The 22323-nt window shown below is 38.6% G+C and overlaps 1 protein-coding gene across 3 annotated transcripts in view; it reads left to right on the top strand.

The window, feature by feature from the left end:
- Positions 1-22323, top strand: part of ZCCHC7 (zinc finger CCHC-type containing 7) — a 246704-nt gene that overhangs the window by 174858 nt on the left and 49523 nt on the right. For 2 of the 3 annotated variants that reach the window (XM_012120976.5, XM_004004248.6), the window contains exons 3-5: positions 10552-10595; positions 11796-11921; positions 12846-13016. In XM_012120976.5, coding sequence (XP_011976366.1) covers positions 10552-10595; positions 11796-11921; positions 12846-13016 — 341 coding nt within the window. The remainder of the gene's footprint in view (positions 1-10551; positions 10596-11795; positions 11922-12845; positions 13017-22323) is intronic. The other variant, XM_042243238.2, reaches the window with a different exon arrangement.

Below are 22323 nucleotides of genomic sequence, written 5' to 3'. Positions count from 1 at the left end.
GTTCTCTCAGTGGGCATGTGTGACATAACCTGGGACAAAGAATGTAATATACTACGTGGCCAGTGAAGGAAGAAGAAGCTGTCAAGGGGAAGAAAAACTAGCAAAGTAGGTTGTGCTTTAAGCCAAAAAATTGTTAACTGCTCACAGAGGTCAAATGAGAAAAGTACTGAATAAAGAATTGAGCTGTCATATTCCGAGGTTATAATCACAGGAGTTCCTTGGCAATCCAGTAGTCAGGACTCAGCTCTTACTGCCAGGGGACCAGGTTCGACCCTTGGTTTGGGAAATTAGATCCCACAAGAAAGTAAGAAAGGCAAAAAGAGAGAGAGAGAGATTGTGCTGGCTTGGAAGTTGCAGACAGCCTGTAGAAGCTGGTGAAGGCCAGGAAATGGATTTTCCCCAGCCTCTGGAAGGAAAGCAGCCCTGCAGGAAAAAAGAATTTATAGTCATGGAAATTGGGCTGGGTTAGGTGGAAAACTAGGCAAAGAGCGAGATGGTGTTGAAGATCAAGGGAATAAAATGACCAAAAGTACAGAGAAGGGAAAGCACTGGGAGTGTTAAATTACAAAAAGTAAGACCTTTTAGTTTAAAATATTAGGTATGTAAAAAGGGAGTCTGGGCAATATATTAGAAATGTAATGTTGTTGATTTGTCTTTTGTGGTATAACTACCAAATTACTTAACCTCAGTTTTATCTTCTTTATGTTTTGTGGTTTGTTTGTTTATTTTAAACATTTCAGTGTGTAAGATTTGTTAAAGTAGGAGTTAATAAAATGTTTTTCCAGAGATCACCAAAGATTCTAGAAGATTTCAGTTCAGCATATCCAGTTGAATAATGCCATGTCATATGAGTCATAGTTTGGGCTGTGTACTTCAAGGGAGAAAAGGTGTTGAGAAGGCCCAAAATCTTGGTTCCTTAGGGATTACAGATATATAGCAACCATTGTTTCTTTTTTCCCAGCCCCCATCTGTGAGCCTGTCTGTAGACTCACAGATATTTGGAGAAAAAAACAGTTGTTAGAGAACTTAAATACTTAGTATTGTATGAAGACTATTTTGATCATGCAGTCAACATAAGGTAATTAATTGATAATTGGAGGAATTGAGTATTTCTTGTTAAATAATACATATCCCAAATATAGAGGACTTTCAGTCTATTTGGCGGCTTCCCTGGTGGTTCAGATGGTAAAGAACCTGCCTGCCAATGCAGGAGCCTCAGGTTCGATCCTAGGTCAGAAAGAACCCCTGGAGAAGGGAATGGCAACCCACTTCAGCCTGAAGAATTCCATGGACAGGGGAACCTGGAGGGCTACAGTTCTTGGGGTCAGCAAAGAGTCAGACATGACTGAGTGACTTCCACGTCAATCTTTTTAAAGACTTGATGTTAATTAAATCATCCTATATTTTTAAAAATGAGATGGTTGTGGTTATTTACTGAACACAGTAATGCTTTTTGGATTCTTTAGCCCAGAGATACATGATAAGTTCCTTGAAGGCAAGCATCATGTCTTAGTCCTCTTTCTGTCTCCTATATTGTCTTTTACATGAGAAATTTTCAGTGAATATATGTTCAGAATTAACTTGACACTGCATTAAATGAAAACATTTTACACTTTGAGGAAAGTTGCATTTTACATTCTTAAGTAATTAGTAGTGGCAGAGTCAGTTTTTATATCTTTTTGCTGAATATTAAATTCAGGTCCACTGTTTGCAGAGAAAATCATAAACATATTTACCTTTTCACTGAAATGTAATGAGACTTAAAATTTTAGACATTAGAAATTAGGATTACTAGAATTTTTTATGTAAGGCACCATATGGGCCTCCATGTAAGAAGGGTCTATAGGGTATTAGACTCAAGGGAAGATTTTTCTTAGTGCTTGGCTCCTGCAGTGAAATAACCAACTGGATATGCTGAGCTGAAATCTTTAGTAGTCTTTGGTGATCTTTGGAAAAACATTTTACTAAGTCCTACGTTAACAAATCTTAACTTTTGTTAAAAAAGAGAGAGAGAGAACCAGCTCTTTAATTGTGGCTGCTTCCTCAGCACAGAAATGATCTTTACCTATTCCCGCCCATCAGAATTTAGGCAGGCTAGGTATAATTGAAGTGAAGCATGAATTGGCTTTACTCCTCAGAAATTTAGCCCAAACTCTTCCTTAGTTCCTTTGAAAACCTGAGTATAGTCTTATGGGTAAAAATAGCTGCATTAGCACTACATATCACAAAAGCAGCAATTGCTGTTTTTTGTAGCAAGCACATATTTAAAAAATGAATATTTATGTGACCATACTTACAGGATTGTTCTGAAGGTATAATATATATTTAAAACAATTTACAGACAGTGAGTCACCATCCCCATATAAATAGGAAGGATGTTTATCTTTATGCATGAGAGAAAAAGAGAGAAGGAAGGAGAGAAAGGAGGGAGGGAAGAATAAAGATAGCAGAATAGTTCCAGAAATAGAAAATGTGTAAAATGTGTAAGGTTATGGGTTCACTTTTCTTTGGGGTTTGCCTTTTTGTTTTCAAGGTTATTTCAGAAGACAGGAAATACAAAAGCACCCTGTAATGCTGTTGGACTGTCTCTGCTTTCAAGAGTAACTACTCTGGCAGAAAGAGACCTGTTGTACTGTTTCTTGGAGCGCTCCACACAGTAGGAAGTCAAGATTTTTAAAGTTAAACTAATGAAGGAAGGACATAGGAAATTTCTTAGTTGGAAAAATAGATTTAACAGTCATAAGTCCTCATATGTGTTAAAGGTGAAAATGAAATGAAAAACTTCCTGTAAGTAACAATATTTTAATGCTCAATATTTGTATGTATAAAAAGGTGAAAATTCTTAGTAAAGGAATTATCACACCCTTTGTTCCAGGCTTTCCAGGTGACTCAGATGGTAAAGTGTCTGCCTGCAATGTGGGAGACCCAGGTTTGGTCTCTGGGTCAGGAAGATCCCCTGGAGAAGGAAATTGCAACCCACTCCAGTATTCTTGCCTGGGAAATTCCATGGACAGAAGAGCCTGGTGGGCTACAGTCCATGGGGTCGCAGAGTCAGACACAACTGAGCGACTTCACTGCACTTTGTTCCAGTCAGGCTGTATTGTTTGCTGTATCCTTTTACTTCTTTCATTACATTGCTTCTGTCTTTTCTTTTTACTCGTATTCTTCATCACTTAAAATCCTACTTGAGATGTTTCCTTCCAGCCATATTTTGCTAACTTACACCAGACTTGCCCTCCTGACAAGAGATGATGAAATTAGTAGACAAGGACTTTAAAACAGACATTATAAATATGCGGAGGTTTAAAGGGAAAGAGGCATATAAGAGAAATGAAAGATATAAAAATGAAGCAAAGAAAAATTACAGAGCTGAAATATATATAATAGTTTGAAACAAAAAAAAATGAGATGAAAAATTTTAGTGGTTTGACTTAACTACAGATAACACATTTTCAGACATTGAACAACAGGCAGTACAGGACCATGATTCTTGAGAATGTGGAAATGAATGAGATACGCCTTACAGTCAACCTGCATTGTGATACTAAGAAAGGGAACCCAGGTATAGTGGCCATCTCATTAAGAGGAGAAGACAGAAATCAAGAGTTCAGAGAGACTAAAGAAGCTATAATTTGTGGAGTAGAGTACTGGAGACTAGAATTCCTAGAACTTACCAAACAATTCCCAGAACTTACCTGAGTTCTTGCTTGCCAGATTGGACAGTATTGAACACCCGAGACATTCAATAGAGACCCCAGAAGATATATCTTGGTAGTAGGGCTTCAGTTCAGTTCAGTCGCTCAGTCGTGTCTGACTCTGCGACTCCATGGACTTTAGCATGCCAGGCTTCCATGTCCATCACCAACTCCCGGAGCTTACTCTAACTCTAACCCTAAGTAAAGGCTACTCTGGACCATCCTAGCAAAGCTTTAAAAGTCTCAAAAGGATAACCTGATCTGGAGGTTGCTTAACTGCTTGTCAGACAGAGTCTCACACTTTTTAAAGTAAGAAAACAAAATCAAGACACTCAACAGTGTACCTTAGTAGCATCCATGTGGGGGCGGGGAGGCGGGAATTACTAGGCATTAAGAAAGCAGGAAAATGTCACTCATAACCAGGAGAAAAATCAGTCAAGTGATACAAACCTAGAAGTGACAGAATATGAAATTAGCAGCAGGGACTTTAAAACAGCTGTTAAAAATGTACTCTGAAATTTAAAGGAAGAGAGAAATGTAATAAGAGAAATGAAAGGTATAAAAAAGAAACGGAACTTCTAGAACTGAAATACATATTTGAGATGAAAACTTTACTGGATGGGCATAAGTACAAATTAGATTATTCAAAGGAAGAGAGCAAGAGACTTATGGACAACTTAAAGCCAATAATTTCTACAATTTAGAAGTAATTGACAAATTTTTTGAAAGTCACAAATTATCAAAACTGGCCCAAGAAGAAACTGAAAACGTGAATGGCTCCATATCTACTAAAAAAAAGAAAAGTAGAATTACTCTTTTAAAACCTTCTACAGTAAAATTCTTGTCTCACAAACAAGGAATACTCCAATCTAGATGGCTTCAGTGGTGAATTCTATCAGATATTTAAGAAAAAAATAATACCAACTCTTCCCAACACTTCTGAACTCTTGTGAGGCTAGTTTTATACCAATGTCAAAACCAGACATTTTAAGAAGAGTATAAATCAGTATCCTTCACGAACACAGATGTAAAAATTCTTAATAAAATAATAGCAAATTGAATTCTGCAATACATTTTAAAGAATAATACATCCTAACCAAGTGGAGTTAATCCCAGAATACAAGATTGGTTTAATATTTGAAAATGAAATCGCTGTAGTTTACTGTATTAAGAGAAAAAGAGGAAAAGCCATGGGCTATCTCAGTTGATGCAGATAAGGTACTGAGATTTCAGCACACATTCATATTAAAAACCCAGGAAACTAGGACTAGAAAGGAATTTCTTAAACCTGTTATGAAAGATCTACAGCAAAACAGAATGCTCGATTATGAAAAAATATATTTTCCCGTATAGTTCTGTCACCACTGATCATAATGGAGGTCCTGTATAATACAGTGAGGTTAAAAAAAAAAAAAAGCAAAAGGCATACAGGTCGGAAAAGAGGCAACAAAACTGTTTTTATTCACAGTATTCATCAGTGTAATGACCATTAAAGTCATAATGAATACTACTTCACACCCATTCTAAGGTTAAAATTTAAAAGACTGACAGTTTCAAAACTGGTACAACCACTACGGAGAACATGATGGAGATAATTAATAAAAAATAAAAATAGAACTACCATATGATCCAGCAATCCTACTGCTGGGCATGCATCCAGGAAAAAACAATTTGAAAGATTACATGCACCTCAGATGTTCATTGCAACAGTGTTTACAATAGCCAAGACATGAAAGCAAGGGAAATGTCCATTGACAAATGAATGGGTAAAGAAGATATGGTACATATATACAATGGAATGTTACTCAACCATAAAAATGAAATAATGCAATTTGCAGTGACATGGATGGACCTAGAGATAATCATACTAAGTAAAGCAAATATCATAGGATATCGCTTACTTGTGAAATCTTAAAAAATGGTACAAATGAACATATATGCAAAACAGAAGGAGTCACAGCTGTAGAAAACAAATTTATGGTTACTAAGGGGGACTTTGGCCACCTCATAAGAGTTGACTCATTGGAAAAGACTCTGATGCTGGGAGGGATTGAGGGCAGGAGGAGAAGGGGACGACAGAGGATAAGATGGCTGGATGGCATCACGGACTCAATGGACGTGAGTCTTGAGTGAACTCCGGGAGATAGTGATAACGGAGGCTTGGCGTGCTGCGATTCATGGGGTCGCAAAGAGTTGGACACGACTGAGCGACTGAACTGAACTGAAGGGGGACAGTGGAGGGACAGATAATTTGGGAGATTGGGATTGAGATATACAGACACTATATAAAGTCCATAACTAATAACGACTTACAGTATAGCACAGGGAACTCTCCTCAGTACTCTGTAATCTATATAGGAAAAGGATCTAAAAAGGAGGAGATATATACACACATATAAGTGATTATTCACTTTGCTGTGCAGCAGAAATCAACACAGCATTGTAAATCAGTGCAGTTGCCCATTCATGTCCGACTCTTTGCGACCCCATGAACTGCAGCACACCAGGCTTCCTTGTCCATCACCAACTCCCGGAGCTTGCTCAAACTCATGTCCATCAACTTGGTAATGCCATCCAACCATCTCATCCTCTGTTGTCCCCTCCTCCTCCTGCCTTTAATCTTTCCCATCATCAGGGTCTTTTCCAATGAGTCAGTTTGCATCAGGTGGTCAAAGTATTGGAGTTTCAGTTTCAGCTTCAGCATCAGTCCTTCCAATGAATATTCAGGACTGATTTCCTTTAGGATGGACTGCTTGAATCTCCTTTCAGTCCAAGGGACTCTCAAGAGTCTTCTCCAACACCACAGTTCAGAAGCATCAATTCTTCAGCACTCAGCTTATAACTTGGTTACAAGCTCTTACTCATTTTTGTTTACCCTATAGCACCTTCCAGAGAAGGCAGTAGCACCCCACTGCAGTACTCTTGCCTGGAAAATCCCATGGATGGAGGAGCCTGGTGGGCTGCAGTCCATGGGGTCGCTAAGAGTTGGACACGACTGAGTGACTTCTCTTTCACTTTTCACTTTCATGCATTGGAGAAGGAAATGGCAACCCACTCCAGTGTTCTTGCCTGGAGAATCCCAGGGATGGGGGAGCCTGCTGGGCTGCCGTCTATGGGGTCGCATAGAGTCAGACATGACTGAAGCGACTTAGCAGCAGCAGCAGCAGGATAGCACCTTCCCTGGTGGAATGGTTTCCCTGGTGCCTCAGAGGTTAAAGCATCTGCCTGCAATGCTGGAGACCCGGGTTTGATCCCTGGGTCGGGAAGATCCCCTGGAGAAGGAAATGGCAACCCACTCCAGTATTCTTGCCTGGAGAATCCCATGGAGGGACGAGCCTGGTAGGCTACAGTCCACGGGGTCGCAAAGAGTCAGACACCTGAGCTACTTCACTTTCACTTTCACAGCACCTTGCTTATTGTAACCGTTCAATACATGTTTGTTAAACTTGAGCACATTTAATGCAAAGACAGAGTTACCAGCTATTGCTTTGATTATAATTCTAAAGTCTGAAAAGAATCATAATCCCGGATCTTAGCAAGAGAAGGCTAACAGGTAGATAAGAGTCGAAATTAGGCATCAATGAAATTAAAAGACACTCCTTGGAAGAAAAGTTATGACCAACCTAGATAGCATACTCAAAAGCAGAGACATTACTTTGCCGACTAAGTCCCTTGGACTGCAAGGAGATCCAACCAGTCCATTCTGAAGGAGATTAGCCCTGGGATTTCTTTGGAAGGAATGATGCCAAAGCTGAAACTCCAGTACTTTGGCCACCTCATGCGAAGAGTTGACTCATCAGAAAAGACTCTGATGCTGGGAGGGATTGGAGGCAAGAGGAGAAGGGGATGACAGAAGATGAGATGGCTGGATGGCATCACTGACTCGATGGATGTGAGTCTGAGTGAATTCCGGGAGTTGGTGATGGACAGGGAGGCCTGGCGTGCTGCGATTCATCGGGTCGCAAAGAGTCGGACACGACTGAGCGACTGAACTGAACTGAACTGAACTGAGGACAGTCCTAATTTTACACTTTAGGGCAATCCCATTTTATATTCTGTGATGGTGGCAGTACACACAGAGAAGATGGGTGCTCCTCGGCCCTGTGGGACATTGTCTTTAAGGCAAGACACTGAGTTGGTTGCAAAAGTCTGGAGGATTTAGGTTATGTAGACTTAAGTAATAGTGTATTTGATTCCAGTAATGAATGAAAAGTTGATAGAATCACAGAAACTCCGTGCTAGAAGTTACCATAGATACCACTTAATCCAATTCATTATTAAACAGACCCAGAGAGGATAAATAACCTGCCCTTTGGCACATAACAAATAAGAGATAGGGTTAAGACTGGAACCCAGGTTTCTGACAAAATCTGTACCAAAAATTTAATGAAGTGGAGAATGGCTGCCTGTGGAAGTTCTAATGAGTTGCCCTTAGAAAAAAGCTTCCATTAGGTTTGTATTTAAGGTTAAGAAGCAAACAGGATAGGAAAAGTGTCAGCTGTCATTACCAGGATAGAATCAAAACTGAACCATCAGTAGGGCAGTTGACTTGTATGTTCCTGGTGATGTCTTTACTTCATTTACCACCAAGAAGTCTGATTTCATTTGTAACATAAGCCTATTTTGTATACTTGTTGACAACTTTCTATAGTAAGAATATTCTGTAGCATGTTGAGAAGTTAGTATATAACCTAGATATTGTTGAATTCCACAGGTATGTTAAAACAATCTAAGTAGAGCTGATCCCTCTCATAAACCTTCCCTTTTTTCAATATTCTCTCTTCATGTGTAAATTTATTGGGGTTTGGGGCTGATTAACAGTTGCTATTTTGCATTTCCTTGGTTTAGGAGTTCATTTTTTTTTAAGGACAGTATTAAGTCAGTTTTGTGATTAGTGATTTTTAATGGTCATTTTGACTTTTAATGATGAAGGACTTTGAGGTACAAAGGGCAGCTTTGAAAGTTACAGCAGAGCATGCTCCTTAGATGAATCCTTTGAATGAAAGAATAATAGCATGGATGGTGATGATGAAGGAATAGAAGCTGCGGCTATTTAATGTATTCTCCACTCTCAGTATATGGATGCAGCCTCCGAATTTTATAAAGAAAATAATCATCAGTACAGCATCTCTGCTCTCCTATGGATTGGTCTTTTTGTAAAGCAGCCTGTTGGTTTTCTTAGTAAAAGTATTTTATTTAAAAAATATATCTCTAGACACTTACTCCTGGTTCAGTTCAGTTGCTCAGTCGTGTCTGACTGTTTGCGACCCCACGAACCACGCATACCAGGCCTCCCTGTCCATCACCAACTCCCAGAGTCCACCCAAACTCATGTCCATTGTGTCAGTGATGCCATCCAGCCATCTCATCTTCTGTCGTCCCCTTCTCCTTCTGCCCTCAATCTTTCCCAGCATCAGAGTCTTTTCCAATAAATCACCTCTTCACATCAGGTGGCCAAAGTATTGGAGTTTCAGCTTCAACATCAGTCCTTCCAGTGAACACCCAGGACCCATCTCTGCCATGAAGTGTTGGGACCGGATGTCATGATCTTAGTTTTCTGAATGTTGAGCTTTAAGCCAACTTTTTCGCTCTCCTCTTTCAAGAGGCTCTTTAGTTCTTCACTTTCTGCCATAAGGGTGGTCCTGGGAAAATGTAGATTACTTCATGTCTCTTCAGAATTCCTTTCAAAGAAGAGTCAAGCTCAATTTGTGTTTTTTATTTTGTTTTGTTTTTTTCTGAGATAGAAAAGAAGGTAGGTAGGAGAAAGGAAATCTTAACTTTGCTTTAGGGGAAGAAAAAATCATTCAGTCCCTTGTTGACACCTTAGCTTCTGCATTAGTCATATGTCCCTTCCTCCTTGGCCATGGATGGACCAAGGAAATAGCAACCATTTGCAAGTTTGTAAAGGGGCAGTGCAAGGAGAAGAAAAGCTGATAAAGGAAAAGGTAGAGCTCCCCACCCCACTAGGTTTTTACCGTTGTATTTTTAAACCAATCGCCAGCTGCTAGATATTTGACCTCTCTTATTTCACTATTTTTGATGTAAAAAATACAGTGCTAAATTCCTAGCTCTAATCATGAGATAATATTCATAGTCCAGCTTTTTAAAATGTTACAATGAAGTTAACTACAATGTGAAGCTGGTGGACACAGTTAATACTGATATTGGAAGGAAATACCTTTCTTCTACCTACTTGGGTCTGAATGGTGGGGAGGCCTGCGAATTAACTGACAGTAGTGAGAGTAACAGGAGAAAAGACCAAAGGCACTCAGTAATGAGTAACTTGCTGAAGGGTAAAAGTTTGTATACCAACTTAACAGAAGGGAGAATTTAGAGCTTCCGAAGATAGAAGGTTGTGATGTGTGTCTTTCCACAATTTTGGAGGAATGTCCTGGTACCCATGGTCAGTGACTTTCCTGATTAGAGACCTCTGAGTTGGGGAAAGGGGCTGTGGCAGCTAGCTCATGAAACAGGCTTTAGTCAGATAAGGGAAGTTCAGATAAGATTTCTTTTTTGCACCTGCTGTTGGGTTTTTGGTCTCTTCAGAGATTTACAGTTTGATGATGTTCAAAGCATTTTCACATATCTCATCTGATTCACACATCTCATCTGATTTTTTAGGTATACTATACAGGGAAAATACTGTTACTCCTGTTTCACAGGTAAGGAAACAGATTAAGAGAGGTTAAGTATTTTCAGAGCCACAGAAGTAGTAACAGAGTCAAGAGGTTAAGGGATTTACATTTCTCAGTATACCTTTGTAGTTCAATATCAGTACTAACAAATTGAATAATTATTGTCAATCAAGTGCTTTAAAGGTGTAAAGATTGAGTAACATGTTTTATTTGTTTTGTAGGAGAAGATGATGTGAACTGGTTCATCAGTGACAAAGACATTGAGGTAAAATCAAAGTTATAAATAATAGATTAATAATTTCCTTTGATTCATAGTTTCCTTTTACTTCATTGTGATGACTTAATAAGCTTTTTAAACATAGCAGCAGTCCAAGTATCTTGTAAGAAAAAGTTTAATTTTAGTTTATGGATGGTTGAATTTTTCAGAAGCATGGTTAAGCCTTGATTTTCTCCAGTCAGTTAATTCCCATAATGATTTAGTCCCCTATCCCTTTTGCTTCTTCTCTGCTATGATGAGTCCTCTCAGCCATTTTGCCTGGTACCACTCAAGATCAACACCGGAAATAACTGCTTCTTCAGTGTAAGGAAATGGTTAGTCTATATTTAGGATGTGGCAGGTGTTTGTCTTTCTCAATTATTAGCCTTAATTGTGAGAGACGGCTAGAAAAGAATAATTTTACAGTTTGGTATAAGGAAAGTTTTAAGAGATAATTATATTGTGTCTCCTTTTGAGACCTACTTGGCTAATTCAGTAGGATAATAAGTGAAACATGAACTTTTTTTCAAAAATTAAACCAAACAAGATAAAAGCATGGTTGACATTTAGTTTTTCCCCTTTAGATAGTCTGTATCATATGTTTTGCTAATACTCTCTTGCATGATATTGGATTTTGGCTAGAATATGGGACATCAGAATTGGATCAGTGTAGGAAGAATAGTTCTTAAAAGGACTCTAGGGGGAAGACATTATCTTTTTCTCTGTTAGAAGTTAAAATCCAATTTGTAGGGATTAACCCTGGGCTGTTCAAAAGAAGGAATGTATTTGGTGGCTCTATGGTTTTATAACTTTGTAAATGGCAAAATCATAAAAAACACCAACGCCTAACTAAAAATTTAAGCAAGCCTCTCATTCAGAGAAATGTGGTATACATTGATATATGTCAGCAATATCTTTGACTCTGAATGCCACTGTGATGTCTGAATGATGCACCAGCACCCTTACTAGACCTGAACTGTAAGCAGGGTAAGATAAAAGAGAAACGGAATCATATGGAGAAGTGTAAAAGAATACAAGAGATGGGCAAACAAAAAGCAGAGCTGTCTTCAGGGTACCCTTTTAAATTTTTCTAACTCCTTTAAGAACATAAAGTTCCCTATTGCTAGCTTCTAAATTGAACAGATTATGATTGTTAATTCTGTTGAACAGAGTGAAATAATTTTAATTTTTGATCTTTTTTTCCCTTAGGCACAGATAGGTAATAAAAGATCATCTGGAAAATGGACCCATCGATACTATACAGCCAACAAAAATGTTACCTGTAGAAATTGTGACAAATGTGGCCATTTGTCAAAAAACTGCCCCTTCCCACAAGTATGTGAAATAAATGTTTCTTTCCATATTGTTAAAATAGTAGGGTTAGAACCTTTAATACCTTCCAATTCAAATGTTATATAATATATGGGTTACATTTCATGTTAAATGTTCGTGTAAGTCACAGCCTCGAGTAGTAGTAAAGGATAATAAATCTACAGCCAGAATCAATTTCAGTATCCCATTAGAAGTTGTACAGCCTTAAGCAAATCATTTCACCTTTTGTGCTTCTCTTTTCTTTACTGTAAAATGAGGAGGTTGAATCAGATTGATTCTTGACTCGTTTTTGGTTCTAAGTCTTCTACTTTATGACACAGCTTGTTTCATTGTGGGATAATTTTCATTGCTGGAAAATTATAATTTTAGGCATTTATAAATGTTTATCGATGTAAATTATGTTCAACAGATACATTAGCCTTTGAAATAACACAGAACTCTTAGGCATTTCTTGACACTTAGTGAGCCCTTAACAAATATTTCATCCCTTACCTGCTCCTTCCAAATGATTGTCTTTCAGGTATTGGAGGTGGCTATCTTATTTCATGTTTTACCTTTGTTTCTTCAGGCAAAGCAACCTCTTTCTGTATCTTTCTCCTAGACTTAGCTTCCAGATCCTCATCATGCTACTTTCCATCTTAGATACATTCGACTTTGTCAATGTTCTACAAAGCAAGGCATAAGAATAGATGCCAACTAATAGTATACATGTGGACTAAGCCTTTGTGGCAACCACAGAATACAGGTGGCTTTTGTTAAGACTCTGACTTAAGATATTTTGTTTGATTTTACAGTTATGTTTGACTTGACCTTCACTGGGTTCCCAAATGGAAATAATTTTTTAAGCAATTATACTGAAAAAGAAGTATTCTATTTGAGACTGAAGTATTTTGCTAAAGAGATTTTTTTCGTTTGTCTGCCACCTAGAAAGTCCGCCCCTGCTGCCTCTGTTCCGAGAGAGGACATCTCCAATATGCCTGTCCGGCCCGCTTTTGCTTAGGCTGTTCTTTGCCTATGTCTTCTACTCACAGATGTCTTGAAAGAGCTTCCTGGAGAAAACGCTGTGATCGATGTGATATGATAGGCCACTATGCTGATGTGAGTATCTAGCAAATGACTAATTTGTCAGGCTTTGGGGGCATCGTGCTAATTTGTAACCATCTGCTAGCCTACTTAAAAGAATGTTTCTCTGCTCTGTGTATAATAATAGTCAATGTCCCTTTGGCCACAGATCATGTATATCAGAACTATAATATCTCAGGATAGGGATCCTACTGAATGGTTCATCCAGAAGCAGCATCAGCAAAAACTAAACCTGTGCTAGCCTCTTTGGCATAATGTGTTTGCCAAAGTAAAGGTTCAAATTAAAGAGGTATGTAATAAAAAAACATGTAAAATTTATGCACCAATTCATAGTTAGATGAAATACATGCATATAAATACTTAACAGCTATATACAAAGGTCAGTATGAAGCCTGCTTATTGATGGCTCTTGGTGGTACAATAGTCTCATGCAAGAAAGACAAGCCACCAACACTTTAAATCTGCTTATCTTAGATCTTTCATTAGATTTTAAAAGACAGAAGTAACTTAGAAGATATTTCAGTTACTTGTAACACATTGAATTTTAGCACATTGTTATTTTAGATGTCATTTTGTGTCGTGTTATAAATGTCTGTGGGGTTTTAGTCACAATTTCAACCAGAAGGGCTCTAGAATTAAGTATGCCCTCACAAAAAGTAGGAACCTTTTCTTTTAATTTGTTCTTCCCAAAGATATGATATAAAACACAAATATTTTTAAAATTTTGCATATATTGAATTATGCCTAGAGCCCTTTGCTTAAAACATTAATATGACTGTCTGTTGGGATAAATGTTTGGTATATGTGTTTCTTATGTAAATAATATAGCAATTATTGATTGTAGTTTCTAAAGGGCTCTATTGATTGTAGTTTCTAAACAAAAATAGGGTCACTGTCTGGTAAGTTAATTTTTTTCCAGTTAATTCCTTATGAATACGTCTCTGTATCAGTTCATAAAGGCTATCTTTCTCATCATTTCGGTTCAGTTCAGTCACTCAGTCGTGTCCGACTCTTTGCGACCCCATGAATCGCAGCACGCCAAGCCTCCCCGTCCATCACCGACTCCTGGAGTTCATTCAGATTCATGTCCATTGAGTCAGTGATGCCATCCGGCCATCTCATCCTCTGTCGTCCCCTTCTCCTCCTGCCCCCAATCCCTCCCAGCATCAAAGTCTTTTCCAGTGAGTCAACTCTTCACATGAGCTGGAGTTTCAGCTTTAGCATCATTCCTTCCAAAGAACACCCAGGGCCAATTTCCTTCAGAATGGACTGGTTGGATCTCCTTGCAGTCCAATGGACTCTGAAGAGTCTTCTCCAACACCACAGTTCAAAAGCATCAATTCTTCGGCACTCAGCCTTCTTCACAGTCTAACTCTCACATCCATGCACGACTACTGGAAAAACCGTAGCCTTGACTAAACGGACCTTAGTCGGCAAAGTAATGTCTCTGCTTTTGAATATGCTATCTAGGTTGATCATAACTTTTCTTCCAAGGAGTAAGCATCTTTTAATTTCATGGCTGCAGTCACCATTTGCAGTGATTTTGGGGCCCCCAAAATTAAAGTCTAACACTGTTTCCACTGTTTCCCCAACTATTTCCCATGAAGTGATGGGACCAGATGCCATGATCTTCGTTTTCTGAATGTTGAGCTTTAAGCCAACTTTTTCACTCTCCTCTTTCACTTTCATCAAGAGGCGTTTTAGTTCCTCTTTTTCTGCCATAAGGGTGGTATCATCTGCATATCTGAGGTTATTGATATTTCTCCCAGCAATCTTGATTCCAGCTTGTGTTTCTTCCAATCCAGAGTTTCTCATGATGTAGTCTGCATATAAGTTAAATAACCAGGGTGACAATATACAGCTTTGACGTACTCCTTTTCCTATTTGGAACCAGTCTGTTGTTCCATGTCCCGTTCTAACTGTTGCTTCCTTACCTGCATACAGATTTCTCAAGCTCTATTTCTGCTTTATTGACTATGCCAAAGCCTTTGACTGTGTGGATCACAATAAACTGTGGAAAATTCTGAGAGAGATGGGAATACCAGACCACCTGACCTGCCTCTTGAGAAATCTTTCTCATAGCTAACCTTTATTCTTTTTTTTTTACCAGTTACCCAGCTATTTCTCTACCAATACATTTAGATTTTTTTAAACAAACAGTGCTGTGATAAACATCTTTTTACCATGTTTTTATATCTCTTCATTCATGTAAGAGTATTTCAGTAAGTTGTATTCTAAATGGAATTTTATTATTAAAGGATATATACATTTGTTGCTGTTTAGTCACTAAGTCGTGTCCAACTCTTTGCGACCCCACGGACAGTAGCATGCCAGGCTTGTCTGTGCTCCAATATCTCCCAGAGTTTGCTCAAATTCATGTCCATTGAGTTGGTGATGCTATCTAACCATCTCATCCTCTGTCAGCCACTTTTCCTCTTACCTTCAGTCTTTCCTAGTATCATGGTCTTTTCCAATAAATCAACTCTTCACATCAGGTGACCAAAGTATTGGAGCTTTAGCATCAGTCCATCCGATAAATAGTCAAGGTTGATTTCCTTTAGGATTTACTGATTTGATCTCCTTGCTGTCCAAGGGATCCTCCAGAGGCTTCTCCAGCACTATAATTTGAAAAGATAAGTTCTTCAGTGCTCAGCCTTCTTTATGGTCCAACTGTCACATCTGTACATGACTACTGGAAAAACTATAACTTTGACTATATGGACCCTTGTCAGCAAAGTGATGTGTCTAATTTTTAATATGCTGTCTAGGTTTGTCATAATTTTCCTTCCAAGGAGCAAGCATCTTTTAATTTCATGGCTGCAGTCGCTGTCTGCAGTGGCTGACAGAGGATGATTTTAGAACCAAAAAAAATAAAAGCTGTCACTGCTTCCACTTTTTCCCCTTCTATTTGCCACAAATTGATGGAACCAGATGCCATGATCTTTTTTTTTTTTTTTTCAGTTTCAAGCCAGCTTTTTCACTCTCCTATTTCACCCTCATCAAGAGGCTCTTTAGTTCCTCTTCACTTTTGGCCATCAGAGTATATCTGCATAAATATTGCCAGATTACTCTTCTAAAAGATTGAACCAGTGTATCCATCTGCTAGCAGTGTCCTAAAGTACTCTCAACCCTAGTTGTAATTAATCTTTAAATTTTTTGGACATTCAGATAAGGAGAAAATGATATCTTACTGTTTCAGATTTTATTTTTTAGGCCCTAGTAAGGTTGAATATGAGTCTCAAGACAAAGTATAGAGATGGACATTGTCATTTCACTCCAAAGTAGTTTTCAACTTATTTTTCAATATTTGCTAACTCTTAAAAATAGTAAATTTTAAGTTGTCTTAGATTTATTCTGTTGTTCTCTGCATTAAGTTGTCAATTATAATTTCTTAGCAAGATTTTCTAGTTTGGCAGTTAGGTTTAAAAAGCATATTTTTTAGCTTCTTTCTTCCGAAGAGCTCTTAGAAACATGGTCTAATTTGTCTGTGATAACAGAAGAGGCTCAGACAGTGTCATGAGTAGTTTTTCTTAAATAGGAAAGCACAGTACAGAACAGTTAAGAATGGTTTGTTAAAGGTTATGTAATTAGCTATGATTAAATCTGTAGCTCATTCTGCTTAACTTCTTAATTTTGGCCTCTAATGTATGTTAAACTCCTTATCTAAAATGGCCTTGAGGATTAATAACCCCAGTTATTATACATTTTTTTAAGATAGGGTTAGACTGTGGCTGGCATCAGAGAAGGCATCACCTTTTACCCTAAATCTGCAAAGATCTGCCATTGTGTTCTGTTTTGTTTTTTAAATTACATGGTGAAAGTTCTGGACCTGAATTGATCTTTTCTCAGCCTGCCCACCTGGTATAGGATTCCCTTGGAGTCCCATCAAACCTGAGCTTTGCTGACTTTTTGTTTTTGTCTGCACTAGGTCTTCATTGCTGCATGCAAGATTTCTCTAGTTGTGAAGCAGGGGGCTACTCTCTAATTACAGTACTCTGGCTTCTCATTGCAGTGTCTTCTCTTATTGTGGAACGTAGGCTCTAGGCACACGAGCTTCAGTAGCTGCGCCAACTTTGGCTCAGTAGTTGTGACTCATGGATTCTAGACCTCAGGCTCCATAGTTGTGGCTCATGGGCTTAGTTGCTCTACGGCATGTGGTATCTTTCTGGATCAAGGATTGAAGCCATGTGCCCTACATTGGCAGGCAAATCCCTATCCACATTATCTCCCCAGAGGTCCTCCACTGACTTTTTCTGAAGAAACTTAAAAGTCCTTCCACTATCCCAGAAGCTCTTCATGAGGATTCACTTGGAAGCAGTTTCTCTCTGGCCCCAGATTGGTGAAACTATTCAGCTAATCCCACACTTGCTTTAAATCTGTCTTGAAACCTGGCCCTCCACAAAAAATATTGTTTCCCCTGCAGCTTTCTCAAATTCTTGCTGCTCATTCTTTCTTGACCCACATACCTCTGAATTAAGCTGATTAGGATCAAGCTCTTTCTCACTGGCCATTGTTGTTTGGTCACTAAGTCATGTCCAACTCTTTGTGACCTGTGAACTGCAGCATGCTGGGCTTCCCTGTCCTTCACCATCTCCCGGAGTTTGCTCAAACTCATCTCCATTGAGTCAGTGATTTTATTAACTATCTCATTCTCTGCCACCCCGTTCTCTTGCCCTCATTTCCAAGCTTCAAGGTCTTTTCCAATGAGTCACTGGCTGCTGCTACTGCTACTGCTGCTAAGTCGCTTCAGTCGTGTCCAACTCTGTGCGACCCCAAAGACGGCAGCCCACCAGGCTCCGCCGTCCCTGGGATTCTCCAGGCAAGAACACTGGAGTGGGTTGCCATTTTCTTCTCCAATGGATGAAAGTGAAAAGTGAAAGTGAAGTCGCTCAGTCGTGTCGACTCTGCATCCCCATGGACTGCAGCCTACCAGGCTCCTCCGTCCATGGGATTTTCCAGGCAAGAGTACTGGAGTGGGGTGCCTAAATCATTTCTCCTGCCTCTTTGTGTATATATCTTTGACTTATTTAAGGCTAAGACCCTCTGACCATGATGTTCTCCAGCCTTCTTTGTCATTTTCATCTTCCCATCTACTGGAATTTATGAAGCACTGGGTAACTGTAGATGCCCCAAGCTCTTATAAATTAAGGAGATCAAGAAACTTCCATCTTTACTTTTTACACCCCTATTGCCACACCAGGATCTGTGTAATACCAGAGTATCAGTTAAATGTATAAAGACAGTTATTAATGAAAACTCATGAGTCATATTCATATTCTTGCTATGACTCTTGAATTCTGCTTGGAAAGCTCTTCATTTCAGTTTGGTCACCCAGTCATATCCGACCTTTGCGACCCCATGAACTGCAGCACCCCAGGCCTCCCTGTCCATCACCACCTCCTGGAGTTTACTCAAACTCATGTCCATTGACTCGGTGATGCCATCCAACCATCTCTTCCTCTGTCGTCCCCTTCTCCTCCTGCCCTCAATCTTTCCCAGCATCAAGGTCTTTTCCAGTGAGTCAGCTGTTTGCATCAGGTGGCCAAAGTATTGGAGTTTCAGCTTCAACATCAGTCCTTCCAATGAACACTCAGGACTGATCTCCTTTAGGATGGACTGGTTGGATCTCCTTGCAGTCCAAGGAACTCTCAAGATTCTTCTCTAACACCACAGTTCAAAAGCATCAGTTCTTCGGCACTCAGTTTTTTTTTATAGTCCAACTCTCACATCCATACATGACCATTGGAAAAACCATAGCCTTGGACCTTTGTTGGCAAAGTAATGTCTCTGCTTTTTAATATGCTGTCTAGGTTGGTCATAATTTTCCTTCCAAGGAGTAAGCATCTTTTAATTTCATGGCTGCAATCACCGTCTGCAGTGATTTTGGAAAAGCTCTTCACTTGTTAACTACTGTATAAAAGTATTGGTGTGAACTTCCAGAGTTTTACAATGTAAAGGGTAGAAAGATGGCTCAAGGCCTTCAGAAGTCAACCTACATTATTGGTACCTTCCAAAGGAAGAGAATCTGAAGTGTAGAAAGAATCTAAATTTTAAGTCTGCCAGAGTCTCTCTTCTTGCTGATAGCTTGTACATAAAAAGATAATTTAAAACTGTCTATATACATTGTAAAGTTAGGCTTTGCCAAAGGTCTGAAAGTTAAAATGATGCTGTACTTCATGAAAGTACATGGAGAAGATTTACTTACTGACAGTCTAGATGTTGTCAGTTTAAGTCCTCAGAATATCCTCTCAAGTTTCTGTTTTAAATGTGCAGATACTATGGATATAATAAACACCTTTGATAATAAGCTTATTTAAAATATCACTGGCTCAGACAGTAAAGAATCTGCTGCTGTGTGGGAGATCCAGTTCGATCCCTGTTTCGGGAAGATCCCCTGGAGAAGAGAATGGCTACCCACTCCAGTATTCTTACCTAGAGAATTTTATATATAGAGGAACCTGGTGAGCTGTATATACTCCATGGGGTTGCAAAGAGTCAGACACAACTGAGCAACTAACATTATAAAATAGATGAAAATATTTTCCAAATAAGAATCAGTTCAGTCACTCAGTCGTGTCTCACTCTTTGCAACCCCATGGGCTGCAGCATGCCAGGCTTCCCTGTCCATCACCAAGTCCCTGAGCTTACTCAAACTCATATCCATCAAGTCAGTGATGCTATCCAACTACCTCATCCTCTGTCATCCCTTGCTCTTCTGCCTTCAGTCTTTCCCAGCATCAGGGTCTTTTCAAATGAGCCATTTCTTCGCATCAGGTGGCCAAAGTATTGGAGTTTCAGCTTCAACATCTGTCCTTCTAATGAATATTCAGAACTGATTTCCTTTTAATAGTTTGATATATGCATTCAGTTAAATATGTGGTTCTGCTGACACCTGACTATTGAACTGACGTTATTGAGAATAAGGAAAATCAGGTTAGATATATTTGTTATTCTCACTTTTCACAGCATTTCAATATTTAAGCATAATGTTGAAGGAAGGAGTCATGGCTGGGATTGATTGTTTTGCTTAATTAAAAAAAAGGTTGAATAACCTTATAAAATGCTTATTTACCTGGGAGACAACACCTTGCCTAGGAAGTTAAGTAGATTTCTGTGCTTAGAGGTCTCTTATTCTCCTGATGGGTGTTTGAAAAACTCATGATAATATGAGTGAAAATTCATGTGTGTTCATTGTTCAAGGAGTAAATCCCAGAATTAGCCATTAATAATTCGTTGGAACTGTTCCCAAACCACCTAATAAATGAACATGTGAACTTTTTGTGGTTAAAATTATGTTTAAACTTATGGAAATAACCTTAGCAGGATAAAAGTTCCACATTTTTAACTGAAGGAGTGTAATTTAGCACAAAGTCTAAAGAGACCAATCCTTATTTTGAAGTTCAACTGAATGGTATGCTTTCTAGTCATATATGACTAACCTGATGAATTCCCCCAGCTTCCCCAAGTCTCCCTATAGTGCAGGCCTCATGGCTTAGTATTAGTCACTTTCAGTAGAACTAGCAGATTGAGAGCAGGTTTCTGTATTTTTCATGAAAGATTTGAGAATAAGTTTGTAGAGGGTAGAAATGGTTCCTTTTCCAGAGCCCCCTCAGTTCAGTTCAGTTCAGTTGCTCTCTTTGAGACCCCATGAATCAGTCCATTCTAAAGGAAATCAGCCCTGGGGTTTCTTTGGAGGGAATTATGCTGAAGCTGAAACTCCAGTACTTTGGACACCTCATGCGAAGAGTTGACTCATTGGAAAAGACCCCCCTAGCTTCCACCAAAAAAGGAGAAAGATTGCCCTTGTACAGTCTCTAAAGCAAACAACTCTAAAAATGAAAAGATATATAAACTTTAGTATTTTATTGAGAATTTTGTGGGACTTAGGAATGAACTTAATCTTCAGTGCAGTCACACTGAGAAGACATGAGTCTTTGATAAATAGAGCCAGCAGGCCACTGGGAATTTTGTTAAATATCTAACTCATTCTAGTTCTCACTTTGCAGTTAAATTTAACTTTTAAATCCAATAATAAGGACAAATTCTGGAGCTTAGTTATCTAAGCTATGAGTTTGGAAAATGAAATCAAGGAAGTCAGATCCTCATTAACACTTGGAAGCTAAAAGTTTTATTTATTAAGCGTTACAGGCTAAGGTCAGCTCCCCTGAACTTGATAAATCCCATACAACTTTTTGATTGGGTTCTGGTCATCTTCCTTAAATAGTACACAGTGAAAGAAAATACAGCAACTGGAAAAGATTTTCAGCCTCTGAAAGTATTCAGTCTTAATTATGGACATCATCTTTGTTAGTTTACTCATTTTGGAAAAACAGCAGTCTTCTGATCCATAAACATGGATGTCTTTCCATTTGTTTGTGTCCTTTTATTTTTTTCAGAAAAATTAGTTTTCACTGTACAGATTTATCACTTCCTTGGCTCAGTTTATTACTAACTATTTTATTATATTGGAAGCTGTTATGAATGAGATAGCTCTCTTCACTTCTTTTTTAGATACTTCATCGTTAGTATGAAGGAATGCCAGTAATTTCTATAAGTTGATTTTGTAACCTGCCACTTAATTTGTTGCCACTAACCAACTAATCATCGATTAGTTCCAAGAGTTTTTTATTACTAATTCTTTAAGATTTTCTTTATGTAAGATCATATTGTCAGCAAATAATGACAGTTTTACTCCTTTCTTTCCAATTTGAATGCCTGTTATTTCTTTGTCTTGCCTAATTGCTCTAGCTAGGACTTCCAGTACAGTCAATTCTCCATATCCATGGGTTTTACATCCAGGGATACTAAGGGCCAACTGTATTTATTGAACTATACCATTTTATACAAGGGACTTCAGCTTCCAAGGATTTTAGTATGCACAGGAGCTCCTGGAACCAGTCCCCCACAGATAACTGACAACTATCTGTGACAACTGAATAGGGGTGGTGAGAGTGGGCAACTTTGTCTGGTAGCTGATCTTAGAAGAAACTCTTTCAGTTTTTCTTCAATGATTATAATGTTAACAGTGGTTTATCATATATGATCTTTATTATGTTATTTTGAGGTATGTAATGAATTATACTTACTGATTTGCATGTTAAAACATTCTTGCATCCAGGTTGGATGCAAGAAAACATACATTGCACTTGGCCATGGTGATAATCCTTTTAATGTGTTCTTGAATTTGGTTTGCTCATATTATATGATACACCTCACAACTGTAACAATGGCCATCAAGAAGTCAAGTGCTTGTGAAGATGTGGTGAAAAGGCAGCCCCTTACGTACTGTTGGTGAGAATGTAAATTAGTTCAGCCTCTATGG

Source organism: Ovis aries, chromosome 2 (genome assembly GCF_016772045.2).
Source record: "Ovis aries strain OAR_USU_Benz2616 breed Rambouillet chromosome 2, ARS-UI_Ramb_v3.0, whole genome shotgun sequence".
Lineage (NCBI taxonomy): Eukaryota > Metazoa > Chordata > Mammalia > Artiodactyla > Bovidae > Ovis > Ovis aries.
The sequence above is the reverse complement of the archived record's forward strand: the minus strand, read 5'-3'. Positions and strand labels throughout refer to the sequence as shown.